The sequence below is a fragment of the Eriocheir sinensis genome, chromosome 5, assembly GCF_024679095.1.
Source record: "Eriocheir sinensis breed Jianghai 21 chromosome 5, ASM2467909v1, whole genome shotgun sequence".
Classification (NCBI taxonomy): Eukaryota; Metazoa; Arthropoda; class Malacostraca; order Decapoda; family Varunidae; genus Eriocheir; species Eriocheir sinensis.
Window position 1 is genome coordinate 13,907,692 of NC_066513.1, and position 15,356 is coordinate 13,923,047.

The 15,356-nt window shown below is 43.8% G+C and overlaps 1 protein-coding gene across 8 annotated transcripts in view; it reads left to right on the forward strand.

Moving 5' to 3' along the window:
- Window positions 1-15,356, forward strand: part of LOC126984509 (eye-specific diacylglycerol kinase-like) — a 188,783-nt gene that overhangs the window by 91,191 nt on the left and 82,236 nt on the right. For all 8 annotated transcript variants that reach the window (XR_007736896.1, XR_007736937.1, XM_050838241.1 and 5 more), the window contains one exon: window positions 13,856-14,059. Coding sequence is in view for 6 of the 8 variants with exons in the window: in XM_050838241.1 (XP_050694198.1) it covers window positions 13,856-14,059 (204 nt within the window). In the remaining 2 variants the exon portion in view is untranslated. The remainder of the gene's footprint in view (window positions 1-13,855; window positions 14,060-15,356) is intronic.

The following is a 15,356-nucleotide window of genomic DNA, read 5'->3' on the forward strand; positions in this document are numbered from 1 at the left end:
AAAACTGGATAGATAATCGTTACCTGTGTCACCCTCATACGTCGTTGTTTTCACTATCTGCAATATCAACATTTCCACCATTATCATCACCCGTTTATTTTTTGTTATCGTTTACACAAGAAGGAAAGAGAGAAAGAGGGGGGTGGGGGCCAAGGAAGGAGATTGGAGGCAGAGGGAGAGAGGAAGAGGACTGAAGGAAGGAAATTGGAAGCAGAGAGGGAGAAAAGGAGGGGATGAAGGAGAGAGAGAGAGAGAGAGAGAGAGAGAGAGAGCAAGGGGGGGATGAAGGAGGGAGATTGGAGGCAGAGGGAGAGAAAGGAAGAGGAGTGAAGGAAGGAAATTGAAAGCAGAGGGGGAGAAAAGGAGGGGATGAAGGAGGAAGAGAGAGAGAGAGAGAGAGAGAGAGAGAGAGAGAGAGAGAGAAAGGGGGTGAAGAAGGAAGATTCCATATGTCTACTACTACTATGCATCTCCGTGGTAAAGGTGTTATCATACATAGCTACAAACCCGTGGGCCAGCGTTCGAATCCCGGCATGTGAACAGTCATCCTCCCTTTCCGGCTGGTCGATAAATGGGTACCTGGGGAAACCTGGGGAAGGTAAACTGTGGTAACCCGGATGTCACACTAACCCAGCGTCCCGGGGTGATGGATTCTTGCCCACCACATGCTCAAGGGCTAATGCGTCGGAGATGGGCACCGAGGCGACGCGCAGCTATAGTGTACGCTTCCATTATAGATAGTGTTTACCTAGAAAACCGTAGCTAGGAGGGGAGGAAGGAGGAGAGGACGAAAGGTGAGAGGGAGAGAGGAGGGTGATGGAGGAAGATTGGAAGCAGAGGGAAAGAGATAGAGAGTGGGATGAAAGAGGGAGAGAGAGGAGGAGGAGGAGGAGGAGGACTAGAGAAGTGAAATTGAAAGCAGAGCGAGAGGAAAGGAGGGGGTGAAGGAAGAAGAGAGAGAGAGAGAGAGAGAGAGAGAGAGAGATTTACATATATTTACATAGAAAATCAGACCACACAGACCCCATGGTCCAGACTAGGTGGTCTGTCCTTAAACCTAAGTGATTTTACATTAATCAGATGGCTCCAAAACTTTGATTTTCTACTCTAGTTAATATTAAGTTCAAGGAAGTGACGGTCGAGCTTATTTTTAAAGGAGTCAATCGTGTTATACTGGACCACTGATGGTGGGAGCTTATTCCATTCTCGCACTACAACGTTGGTGAAGAAAAATTTGATGCAGTCTGAATTTACTTGTCTACATTTGAGTTTTGTGCCATTGTTCCTCGTTCGCAAAGTGTCATCGATCATAAACAATTTTGTTCTGTCTACATTCGTGAAACCATTAAGTATTTTAAAACATTCGATCAGTTTTCCTCGGAGGATTTGTTGCGCAAGGAAGGGATCATTTTTGTTGCTCGACGCTGAACACCTTCTAGTTTAGCAATGTCCTTTGCATGGTGGGGAGACCAAAACTGTACCGCATATTCCAAGTGGGGTCTGACTAAACTATTGTAGAGCGGAAGTATTACATCTTTATTTTTGAATAAAAAGTTTCTTTTAATGAAGCCCAACATTCTGTTCGCTTTATTTGCTGCATCGATGCATTGATGTGAGAATTTGAGGTTTGATGCGATTTTAATCCCCAGGTCCTTAACGCATTGAACACTTGTGAGTTTAACGCCGCGTATTTCGTAATCGAACTTCTAAATTTTTGTTCCAACTTGAAGGACCTGGCACTTGTCTACGTTAAAGGGCATCTCCCATTTATCCGACCAAGCTGAAATTTTGTGCAAATCCTCTTGGAGGCTTTGCCTGTCTTCGTCAGTGAGAACCGAGTTACCAATCTTTGTGTCGTCTGCAAATTTACTAATGCGATTATTGAGTCCAACATCCACGTCGTTGATGTAAATAATGAAGAGCACTGGGCCAAGAACCGAGCCCTGAGGGACGCCACTAGTTGCTCTACCAATTCGCGATCCATTGGTTTACTTGACCGTCAATTCCTATTTGCTTTAATTTATAAAGTAATTTATGATGTGGGACTTTATCAAACGCTTTCTGGAAATCAAGATAGACTACGTCCACTGATTTGGTTACGTCATAAATTGAGAAGAGATCGTTATAAAAGGTCAGTAGGTTTGACAGGCAGGATCTTTCGTTACGGAAGCCATGTTGTGAATCCCCAATTAATGAGTGGCTTTCGAGGTAACTCACAATTTTGTCTCTAATTATGCTCTCGAGTAGCTTACCTACAATTGAAGTTAGACTAATGGAGAGAGAGAGAGAGAGAGAGAGAGAGAAAGGGGTGATGAAGGTGGAAGATTGAGGCAGAAGGAAAGAGAGGGGAGGTGAGGGTGGGAAATTGGAGGCAAGGAGGGGGTGAGAGGAGGGAATGGGGTCAAGAGAGGGGAGTCATATTTTCTTAAAAAGGAGGGGAAGAGGGCGGAGGAAATACAAAGGGGGTGGCGTACGTGGCTGGCTCTCTTTGGCGCTGTCGGGGAAGGGAAACCACTGTGGAGTGTGTATAGAATGTGAAGGATTGAAGAACTCTGGGGGATTGGTTATTCTCTCTCTCTCTCTCTCTCTCTCTCTCTCTCTCTCTCTCTCTCTCTCTCTCTCTCTCTCTCTCTCTCTCTCTCTCTCTCTCTCTCTCTCTCTCTCTCTCTCTCTCTCTCTCTCTCGTGATATTAGGCAAAGTAGAAAGTATGGCCCGAGTAAACATCTCTAGGGATTATTTTTTCCGTGGTAGTATGTATAGGGAGGAGGAGGAGGAGGAGGAGGAGGTAGTAGTAGTAGTAGAAGAAGGAGAATTAGAAAACGAAGATGGATGAGGGGCAGAAGGAAGAGGATAATTAGACGAAGAGGAAGAAGATGAATGAGAACCAAATGGAGGAGAAAGATAGAAGAAGAAGAAGGATAACCAGAAAAAGAAGTAAACAGATGAAGGTATAAGAAGAGGGAGGAGAAGATAACTGATGAGAAGGAAAGGGAGAGTAGAAGAAGAAAACGAAGAAAACATATAAGGAGTAAGAAAAGGAGGAAGACAGAGACGAAGAAGAAGAAGACTTAAAAGAGGAAAAGGGAGATGATGAACGAGTAGCCAGGAGGAGGAGGAGCTGGAGGTGGAGGAAAAGAAAAAAAATTATAAGAGGAGGAAGACGAGGACAGCGTTGCCAAATTATCGTACTTATCACATTGCCTTTTCGTAGTTTCTGACATATAACTATCGCGAAAATTAAAGAAAATCATCACTATTTAACATTTTCAACGATAACTTTAATTTTCAATCGTTATTTGTAAAGGTACGAGAGTTTTAGGAATGAAAATGATAAAAATATGATGCTCAGAGTACGACAGTTTGGCATCGCTGGACTAGGAGGAGGATTTTTCAGGTGAGGGCGAAAGGTATACAGCTCAAAGGGTCGTATTTTAAAACATTTCGTCGCCCAAGTACACATATTTGACAAGGCTTTCGTATGAGTTTAGGGCATTTCCAGGGGTAGTTTAATGGCCCTGTTGGTAGTTTGACCCTTCATCTGTACCGTGAACTTAAGAAAACACTCTGTAGAACCCGATTGATCCCCTCTTTGACCTTCAGAAATAGTTGATGTTAGAAGCGAAAGTGTCTTATAATACCAACCAAAGTTTTTTTCCTCCCGTGTGCTCCATTTTTCCTTCAACTAACAACTTCGCGATGGCTGGGAGGAAAAATAAGGCGCGGTCTTTTTCTTAACCTCCTCTCTTTTTAACTCCACCTCTTCCGCCGACCTTCCTCCCGCCTGGTTCTCTCTCCCTCCCTTTCCTCCTCCTCCTCCTCTTCTTCCTCGTTTTTCTCTTCCTTCTCTTCCTCCAACTCGTCCTCCTCTTCTTCCTTCTCCTCCTCTTCATCATCTGACTCGTCCTTTTCTTCTTTCATCTCCTTTTCGTCTTCCTCCTCCTCCTCCTCCTCCTCCTCCTTATTATCATTCGAAATCATTATCATTGTCTGTCTTAGCAATATTATATTTTTTACACACACACACACACACACACACACACACACACACACACACACACACACACACACACACACACACACACACAGAGAAGCCTCTTTTTTTTTTTCCTTCGTCAACTCCCTCACAGTTTCCTATCTGACGTTTCCAGTCTCTAGCGAAGCCTTTTGCTGAAAAACTATTGAACTCTCTCTCTCTCTCTCTCTCTCTCTCTCTCTCTCTCTCTCTCTCGCTCTCTCTCTCTCTCTCTCTCTCTCTCTCTCTCTCTCTCTCTCTCTCTATCTCTATCTCTCTCTCTCTCTCTCTCTCTCTCTCTCTCTCTCTCTCTCTCTCTCTCTCTCTCTCTCTCTCTCTCTCTCTCTCTCTCTCTCTCTCTCTCTCTCTCTCTCTCTCTCTCTCTCTCTCTCGCGCGCTCTCTGTGTTACTTTGTTTTCCTTTCCATGCATAATTTGGCGTATCTATTCAACATCCATTAAGGAGAAAGACAAACAGACAGACACACAGACAAGCAGACAGAAAAGCAAAACCCCGAAACACAGACGCACTTCACCTCAACCGGAGACGAACACCCTAGATAAAACGGATGGATGCTGGGAGTCACGATGGATGTGGATGCTGTGTGTGTGAGTGGGTGGGCGTGATGGAGGATGAAGAGATGATAAATATGATAATAGGTAGAAAAAGGGAAGGAAGGTAGAAGAAGGAAAGAAGAAACAAAGTAGGAGAAGAAAAAACAAGACGGAGAGGGTGAATGAGGCGTAGAAGGAGGAAAGTAGAAGAAGAAAAAGAAGATGGAGAGGGTGAGGGAGAAATAGAAGGAGAATTAGGAAAACGAAGGAGAGGAGGCGGCGAGGGTGACGATGACATATATTCACAGTAGCTTGATGGAGGACGCTTCAGGGACGAGGAAGAGATGTGAGGTGAGACGTGAGACTAGGGAGGGAGGAGGAGGAGGAGGAGCAGGAGAGGTAGGAGAGGACCCACCCCCGACCTTCCTCCCAACCTGCCTGCCCTCCTGCCTACCTGTCGTCGGCATGGCATCAATTACTGTGAGTGAGTCCGATGCCTCCTATCAATCACGAGTCTGGGATGGCCGAAGGTGAGGAGGGCGGGATGCTGGGAAGGGCGGATGAGGATGAGGAATGATGATGAGAGGGAGACGGACAGAGGGACAGAGTACGTACATATATACAGACCGAAGCATTGGCTTACATACATACAGATGCCCCGAGGCGAAGGAACGGAAGCTTAGAAATACAGACGGAAACTGATACAATGGTTAGTGCTACATACATTGATACTGAAGCGAGGGTTGGAAATACAGACATGCAAATCAATACAATAGTCAGAGATACAAACCGAGGCGAAAGTTAGAAACAGACATACAAATTTTAGACAATGGTTATAGATACAGACAAAGGGAAGGATTGAAATACAGACTTACAAACTAAACTATGAGCAGAGATACAGACTTAGATACCAAAGCGAAGAACAGAAATACAGACATACCAACTAAGACAGTGGTTTAATATACAGACATACAGATAAAAGCGAAGGATAGAAGCACAGACATACAGACAGAAGCAAGGTTTATAAATACATACATAGATACCGAAGCGAAAGTTAACAAAACCAACTAAGAAACACGAACTAAGAAAATAAACTAAGACAATGGTTCTAGATACAGTCCAAAAGGGAAGGTAAAGACGGAAGAGGAAGGACAAGGGTAAGGGGCTGACCAGAGGCTAATGTTAGAGCGCTCCACCTTTAAATAGGAAGCAATGGGGCGAGTCTTATAGTATACACAGCATTATATGGGAGAGTGAGGGGCGGGCGGACCTTCTTTCTTTCCCGAGGGAGGCCGAGGAGGAGGAGGAGGAGGAGGGCAGGAAGATGGGAAAAAGGTTCTGGTATTTGGTTTAGGAAAAGATGTTCCTCCTTCCTCGTTTTCTCCACTGATAGTTTACGAAGGACTTTTTTTTAAGCTTGACTGGAAGGGAAGATGAGGGAGAGGAAGGACGGTGGAGGAAAGAAAGTGAAAGGAGGGTGGAAAAGATGAGGGAGAGGAAGGAAGGTGAAGGAAAGGAAGCGAAAGGAGGATGGAAAAGAAGATGAGGGAGATGAAGGAAAGGCAGGCAGAAAACGAAGGTGAAGGGAAGGAAACGAAAGAAGGATGGAAAAGAAAATGAGGGAGAGGAAGGAAAGTCAGACAGAGAGGGAAGGAGAAGGAAAATAAGTGATAGAGACAGGAAAAGAAGATGAGGGAGATGAAGGAAAGGGATGGAAAGAAAATGAGGGAGAGGAAGGAAAGTCAGACAGAGAGGGAAGGAGAAGGAAAATAAGTGATAGAGACAGGAAAAGAAGATGAGGGAGAGGAAGAAATGGTAGGCAGGGAAGGAAGGTGAAGGGAAGGAGGCGAAAGGAGGATGGAAAAGAAAATGAGGGAGAGGAATGAAAGGCAGACAGAGAGAGAAGGAGAAGGAAAGGAAGTGATAGAGACAGGAAAAGAAGATGAGGAAGAGGAAGGAATGGTAGGCAGGAAAGGAAGGTGAAGGAAGTGAAAGGAGGATGGAAAAGAAGATGAAGGAGAGGAAGGAAAGGCAGACAGAGAGGAAAGATGAAAGAAAGGAGATGATAGAGACAGGAAAAGAAGGTGAGGGAGAGGAAGGAGAGGCAGGCAGAAGACGAAGGTGAAGGGAATGAAGTGAAAGGAGGGTGGAAAAGAAGATGAAGGAGAGGAAGGAAAGGCAGACAGAGAGAGAAGGTGAAGGAAAGGAGATGACAGAGACAGGATAAGGAGACGAGGGAGAGGAATTAAGGAATGGTTCGTGGAAGTCCTTGAATAGTATAGAGAACTTAGTGATATTGGTACAAGGAAGACGGAGTGTGTTAGTGGGAAGGACGAATTAGCGTTGATTAGAGAAGTTCGCCTTAAGGAAAGTATTAGAAAGCATGTGAAGTATGAGGAAGAGATAGTTTCTGTCCGAACGTTGATGAGAATTCTCCGAGGCATGAGAGGAAAGGAAGAGGGAATAGAGAAGAGTAGTGATAGTGGCAGCAGGAGAGTGGAAAGTGCTAGTGGGGAGGAAGTTTAGCGTAGGGGAGACCCGGTAGCAGGGAGAGAGGATATACTATGCACGACAGCGCCCGTATTTTCAACCATTCCACGGCTCACACACCCACATTTGATAAGGTTTTCCAAGGAGTTCTGAGCATTTCCAGGGATAGATTTATAACCCTCGTGGTAGTTTGACCCTTCTTCTGTACCGTGAACCTAAGAAACCACTCATAAGACCCCGACTGATATCCTTTTTGGGCCCTTGAAAATAGTTGATGTGAGGGACGAAAGTGCTTGAGTATACCGACCTACTGCGTGCTTGGCGGAGAGGAAGGGGAGTCGAGAGGGGAGTCTAGCGTGCTCATGGGAAGGGAAGGGAAGGGATTACTCGCGTGCCTGCCTGAAGTAGTTGGGTGTTGTGGCAGCGAAGTATGATGCAAGGTACAGCGTTTGGAAATGGGTTCGCTTCCTTTTATATATATTTTTCCGCTGCACCCCTCCTGTCTCTCTCCCTCTCTCCGTCTACCTCTATCTATCTGTCCTGCTTTCTCTCTTCTATGTTATCTTTCTTCTATCTTTCTATCTATATATTTCCTTTTTTCCCTCTTTTATGTTCTCTTTCTTCTATCTATCTATCTATCTATCTATCTATCTATATCGTTCCTTTTTTCTCTCTTCTGTGTCCTCTTTCTTCTCTTATATTCTCTTCCATTCCTCTATCCAAAGCTACCTATAAATTCATCTGTCCATCTCCCAGTCTTCTCTTCCTTCTTTCACTTCTTTGTTGAAATTCTTCTTCGGAAAGTTGAAAAGTTGGCAGTGAACTTGATCAAAGGCCAAGTTCGCCCGTGAGTCCTGAGGCGGAGGATTGGGGGAGGGCTGACTGACGGGGGGCGAAGGGAGTGACTTGGGTGAGGGGCAGGAGGGGGGCGACGCTAGACCACACCTGTGATGGAGAGTTTACCTTACCTGTTATGAGGGAGCTGTCACCGTGTATGGAGGGGAAAGAGAGATATGATGGGACACTGATGGGGTAAAGGGGTGTCATTAGGAGTTATTGGAAGAGGGGGAGAGGGTGATTGGAGGTTGGAAGGAAAGATGAGGGAGAGGAAGGAACGGTAGGCAGCGAAGGAAGGTGAAGGAAAGGAGATGATAGAGACAGTAAGGGGTAAAGGGGCGTCAGTAGGAGTTATTGAAAGGAAGGGAGGAGAGGGAGAGGAGATGATAGGAGAGGCTGGAAAGGAAGATGAGGGAGAGAAAGGAATGGTAGGCAGCGAAGGAAGGTGAAGGAAAGGGGGTGATAGAGACAGGAAAAAGTAAAGGGGCGTCTGTAGGAGTTATTGAAAGGAAGGGAGGAGAAGGAGAGGAGATGATAGGAGAGGCCGGAAGAAAAAAAAAAAGAGAAAGAAAGAAAAAGAAAGATAAAGAGCGAAAGAAGAGGTGGCTAATGTTAGGTTTCTGTTGATAAGATTTAGCTTTTGTTGATACTATTGTGCTACGGTTGATAATATTAGACTTTGATTCATAATATTTGATTTCGGTTTATAATATTTTACGTCGGTTGATAAAATTAGCTTTCGGTTAATAATAAAATGATTACGTTGAAAAAATTCGGCTTTGGTTCATAATATTCGACATTGGTTTATAATATTTGACAAAGGTTGACAAAATAATTGTGTGTGCGTGTGTGTGTATGTATGTATGTATGTTAACCCCCCCACACCCGACCCGTAACATCACGTAAGACCAGCGGATTCACCAGCAAGATCGTAAGAGTTGGCAGCGACCTCATATAATTGGTGGCAAGCAAAACACAACCAACCAATCACAGGGCAGCGTGCGGCGGAAGATAAGGACAAGTTGGACTGGTGGGCTGAAAAATAAGAGAGAGAGAGAGAGAGAGAGAGAGAGAGAGAGAGAGAGAGAGAGAGACCCACCCCTTTTACCTTCCCTTCTCCCTATCATCTATCAGTGTTTCACCTTCCTATGTACTTGCTCCCTCCCACCAGACTAGTCCATTTTCTACTTAAGTTCCTCCTGGCTCGGTCTTTCCCTTCCCCCTCGTGTTCCCATCCATTTGCCCGTCCGCTCGCCTCGCCCGCTCCTATACCATTTTCATTCCCTTCTGCCTCACTGTTCTGGCTATTCTTTTGTCTCTGTTTTTGTTTATTGTCTTTTTTTGTGTGTCCCTTCTGAAATTGTTCCGTTTGTGGGTTGAATTCCCTAAGAGTTTTGCAAGCACGCGCCTCAACTTTCTGTATACGTGCGCTCATGAGGATGTGTACGTGCCTAGTAAGAAACAGAGGAGGCAGGGAGAGTAAAAGTAATGTTATTGGTGAAGATATTGCCGGTGGAGGTGTCGGGAAGGAAGGAGAGGGAGAGGGAGACATGGTGGTGGGAGACTGGGAAGAAAGGTGAGAGAGAGGAAGGAGGTGATGGAAGGTGAGGAAGAGAAGGTAAAAGGAGGAGAAGGAGGAGGAGAGGGGAGGCTATGAAGAAAGGTGAGGGAGAGGAGATGATAAGAGAAAGGAAAGAAACGGGAGAGAAAGGACCTGAAGGAAGAATAAGAGGAGAGGGATGTGAACTTGACCGGGAAACAGAAAAGTATAGGTAGAGAGAGAAAGATGGAAGGCAGGGAAAGAAGGCTATTGTCGGGAATGGACCTAGAGAAAAGAGTAGGAAGGGAGGAATGTGAACTAGGGCGAGAAACAAAGTGTACAACAGAGACAGAGAAAGAAAGAGATACGTCGTGGACAAGAGGTGATTGGAGGCAAGGAAGAAAAGTGAGGTAAGGGATATACAGGGAAGAATAGGAAGGTTGGGATGTTAACTCTGGCGTGGAAGAGAAAAAGCATGAACAGAGACAGAGAAAGAAAGAAATACGTCGTGAACAAGAGGTGATTGGAGGCAAGGAAGGAAAGTGAGGGAGGTGTAAGGGATATGCAGGAAAGAATAGGAAGGTAGGGATGTTAACTATGGCGTGGAAGAGAAAAACGTGTGTAACAGAGACAGAGAGAGATGTAGTGAGGGAGAAAAGTTGATAGGAGGCTGCAAAGGAAGGTGAAGGAGAGAACTGCCTAGAAGAAAGAATAGGAAGGCAGGGATGTTAACTATGGCGTGCAAGAGAAAAACGTGTATAACAGAGACAGAGAGAGACGTAGTGAGGGAGAAACGTTGATAGGAGGCTGCAAAGGAAGGTGAAGGAGAGAACTATCTAGAAGAAAAAATGGGAAGGGAGGGATGTAAACTAGGGCGAGAAAAAGAAAAGTGTGTATAACTGAGACAAACAGAGATATACGTCTTGAATTTGAGGTTATGGACGCTAGGGAAAGAAAGTTGAGGATGGGAAAGGAGCCTGAGGAAGGAATAGAAAGGAAAGGATGACGATTAGTGTGAGAAGTTATGGAAGCCAGGGAAAGAAAGTTGAGGAAAGGAAAGGAGTCTGAGGAAGGAATAGAAAGGAAAGGATGACGATTAGTGTGAGAAACAGTGTATGACAAAGACAAAGAGAGAAAGGTCGTGAGAAAGAGATGATGGGAGGCTGCAAAGGAAGGTGAGGAGAGGAAGGAACTAGGAGAATGAATAGGAACGGAGGGATGTAACAAGGTGTGTACAATAAAGACCTCGTAAATAGACCTCTGTGTGAATTGTGAGGGTCTACCGGGTGTGTGGATTGAGTGAATGGTCCCTCCTCTAGTGTTATGGAGAGGCGCACAGCGGGGCCCATCTCCCTCGATTTATTCTTGCCCTGCAGCTGTCTCGCTTTTGTGTAAATATAAAAGAAGGGCAAAATATATAGCCATCCCGCCAGGCATAGGGGGATCCTTTTTTCTTTTTGCGTCACAGATAACGTCCAGGAAATATTTACTCTCCCTCATTTCCATCCCTCCTTCTGTTCCCTCCGCTACCTGTTGTGAGCACTCGGGTAGGCAGCCCTCGTCGTCCCACGAAGTTCAGATTTTTTGTTTTTCGAGATTAAATATTCAGATGTTTTCATTCCTACTCTTTGCTTTCCTATCCACATTCCTTAGCATATTGACGAGGTTCACATGTGGGTTTTTTTTTTTTTCGAGATTATAGATATTCAGATGTTTTCTTACCTAATTTTACCCTTTATTTTCCTGTTGCTCCACTGTCTCTACATTCCTTAGACCATTAACAGATTGTATTTTTTTATTTATTTGTATCGAGAAGAGATATTAAGGTGATAACATACCTTCATTTACCTGTCATTTCCCTTTCTTTTTCTATCTACACATTCCTTAAGGGCACAGGTGAGGCCAGACAGGTAGCTTCTCATGCTAATAATTGAACAGAAGCACCTGGCACGTCACGCTCACACTTACACACACACACACACACACACACACACACACACACACACACACACACACACACACACACACACACACACATACACACACACACACAGACACGCACACACCTTCTCACACACCTGCGTCATTTTGTATTATTCACGTGTAAATGGTTCTCATCAATACGCCGCTCGGGAAGGAAAAAAAATAAGCGGTTCCGCCCACTCGCGAGCCGGTATTGAGAGGAGATTGGCTTCATATGTATTATCTAGTTCACAAAAATGTATTCTCGTCTCACTTCAATACCTGCACGCGCTCTCTTTCTCTGTCTCTGTGTGTGTCTCTGTTTGTTTCTCTCTATCTATCTATCTGTCTCTCTGTCACTCGCTCACTCACTCATACACACTTTCACGCCACCAGTAATACAATGATGAAACTCAAAGAAACTTGTTGATTTATTTATTCAGTGTTTTTAAAAGTGAACACAAATGAGAACGATGCTAAAGGTGGGGAAAAACGTCATCCACTCGTATTTCTGATGGATGACGTGGATAATAGTGACGGGGGTGAATATTATCTGAATCTTATTACTGGGGACACTAGATAATACTAGATATTAAGAGGAACAATGGTAATTAATAATAGAAAAGTTCAGAAAAAAAATCAAATCTAGAAAAGTTCCCAAAATGAATAGAGGAAGAGATATATAACTGTCCTAGAGGTGGAGTAAAAGTTCGTGATCCAATTAAGTTAAGAAAAACATGGTGCACTAAAATTCCGGGAGAGAGAAAACTATCATGAAGTACTGCAGATAGGGAAGCGATGGAGTACATTTATCAGGGAAGGAAAAGAACTTGGAAAAAGTGTGTATTAGTTTATTATCCAGCGTCCAGGGAATTGTGTAAATGAGAAGACGGAAACTTCTTCAATAATTCGTATCATTCATTGACGCAAAAGATTAGCCAATTTAACTTACTTTGAGAACAAAAAAAATAAATATGACGTCGCAATTTAGGACCCACACTTGAAACACTTTACACAGGAACCCAAAACATACAGAGAAGAGTTCCAAAATTGATAGCAAGGCAAGATATTTAAAGTATAACAAAAAAATTGTGGGTCAGACTCAACCCAACAATCTTTTGAGAATTAACATAAAAAAAGGAATCCCCATGATGTAATTATACAAAAATATCATATTAAAAAATATATATTGGTAAAAAAGTAATTAATAAGGATTTTACATGAAGGCAACTCAAGATAAATAAGAATGAATAAGTATGTAATAAGTAATAAAAGTAATGCTGTAATAAATAACACAATAAGTGATGAAGTTATATTTCAGGCAGGCTTTACTACATTTCTTTGGTAGCACATCCCGAGCGTCAAGTATTAAAGTTAATCTGAGATATGAACAGGTACATACGAATGGCCGCACGAACATTATTATCCGTGATGCCGTTAGATAAAAAATATTTCCCAGGTTGGGTTCATCAGAGCAACACATTAGGGTTGACAGAGTAGCACGTTGAGCTCTGAAGTGTACCGCGTTATGATAGCAGATACTTACCTATTTTTCATGCAAACCCGAAATTAACCTCTCTTTTGGCCACTCATCTATACACTTTGTGGGGGCAGTGATTAGCAGGGGGTGGGTGGGAGGGGGGGAATTCTCAATGATTTTTGTATCCCCTTGAGCTGCTGCCTATACTGTAAAAAAAAAAAAAATGGGTAACATGTTTTGAAAGCAGATACTCATCTAATTTTTATACGTACCTTTACCTGTATTTACCTTCCCCCTGCAAGTCCTCTATTCCCTTATTCACATTCTTTCAACCAGTGTACACGTTGGGGTCGGGAGAGGAACACGGTTTACCTGCTAAAAAAAAAAAAAAAAACATGCTCCCCCACCCAACCTTTTCCACCACACACACACACACACACACACACACACATCTGCCGAGGCCGAAACGTAACCTCCTGCTCGTTCTCGGTGTTCGTATACGTCAGTTTTACGAGCAGACGGTCTTGTTTGGATCAGGGAGGCTCGTTTAGTGTGTTTATTTATGTAGTGTTAATGTTACTCTCTATCTGTCTATCTATCTGTGTCTATCTATTTCTATCAATCTATCTCCTCCCGCACTGGTCTTTCTTTTTATCTTCTCTGCCCACTTTTATTTCATCCTCCCTTTCCATTACCTTATTTCTTTTTCGCTCTCTCTCTCTCTCTATCTATCTATCTATCTATCTATCTATCTGCCTATCTATCTATGTTATCCTTCTGCACTGGTCTTTCCTTTTTAACTTTCCTCTCCACTTTTATCCTCCCTTTCCGCTACATTTTTTTATCGTTTCTATCTCTGTCTATCTATCTATCTGTATATATCTATCTATCGCTCGCTCTTGCTCTTGCTCTCCTTCCCCTTCCTCTCTCCTCTCCTCCTCCCTCAGCCCATTCTAACCAAAGTGCCTTCCGTTCACAGAAATCCGGGGCGCGCATGAAGTGTTCGGCATGCAAGATCATCGCTCACACAGGCTGCATCGCTGCTCTGGTCGAGAAGGTCAAGTTTCCGTGCAAGCCGACCTTCCGTGATGTGGGGCCGCGCCAGTACCGGGAGCAGACGGCCACGCACCACCACTGGGTCCATCGGCGGAACCAGAAGGGAAAATGCAAGCAGTGTGGCAAGGTGAGTGTTGATGCTGAGTTACCTGTATTTGTAGAGGGGATGAGGGCAGTGCGGTAAAAGGGAAAGAGGGTGAAAGGAGAAATAGTATGTTTGTGTTGGTATGGGGAATGGTTAGAGTACAGAAAGGGAAGTGTAGGGAGTGTGCCAAGGTAAGTGTGCTGAGTTACCTGTATGTGTTGTACCTGTGTGGGTGAAAGGAAAAGGGGGATAAAAGGGCAAGTGTCTGTATGTAGTCATGGGGAAGGGTTAGAGTACGGAAAAGGGAAAGGAAAAGAGAGTACTGGTAGATGCATTTCTGTACTCCCAAAATCACACAAATGAGAAACATCAGAAATCGAATAAAATGTGAGAAAAAAAATTGTTGTAGGGGGATGAGGACGGGCGAAGGAAGGAAAGGAGGGGAAGAAGAGGTAGAGGGATGTTAGTGTTTTGATAATGGTTTCTGGGTTGCTCGTTTGTAGTAAGAGGGTGAGAATGGGGATTGGAGTAAGGGGGGAAAAGGGATATGTTACGTAGATGCATTTACATAGATTTACATAGAAAATCAGACCACACAGACCCCATGGTCCAGACTAGGTGGTCTGTCCTTAAACCTAAGTGATTTTACATTAATCAGATGGCTCCAAAACGTTGCTTTTCTACTCTAGTTAATATTAAGTTCAAGGAAGTGACGGTCGAGCTTGTTTTTAAAGGAGTCAATCGTGTTACACTGGACCACTGATGGTGGGAGCTTATTCCATTCTCGCACTACAACGTTGATGAAGAAAAATTTGGTGCAATCTGAATTTACTTGTCTACATTTGAGTTTTGTGCCATTGTTCCTCGTTCGCAAAGTGTCATCGATCATAAACAATTTTGTTCTGTCTACATTCGTGAAACCATTAAGTATTTTAAAACATTCGATCAGTTTTCCTCGGAGGCGACGTTTCTCAAGAGAGAACATGTTAAGGGTGGAAAGCCTTTCTTCGTAGGATTTGTTGCGCAAGGAAGGGATCATTTTTGTTGCTTGACGCTGAACACCTTCTAGTTTAGCAATGTCCTTTGCATGGTGGGGAGACCAAAACTGTACCGCATATTCCAAGTGGGGTCTGACTTAACTAATGTAGAGCGGAAGTATTACATCTTTATTTTTGAATAAAAAGTTTCTTTTAATGAAACCCAACATTCTGTTCGCTTTATTTGCTGCACCGATGCATTGATGTGAGAATTTGAGGTTTGACGCGATTTTAATCCCCAGGTCCTTAACTCATTGAACACTTGTGAGTTTAACGCCGCGTATTTCGTAATCGAACTTCTT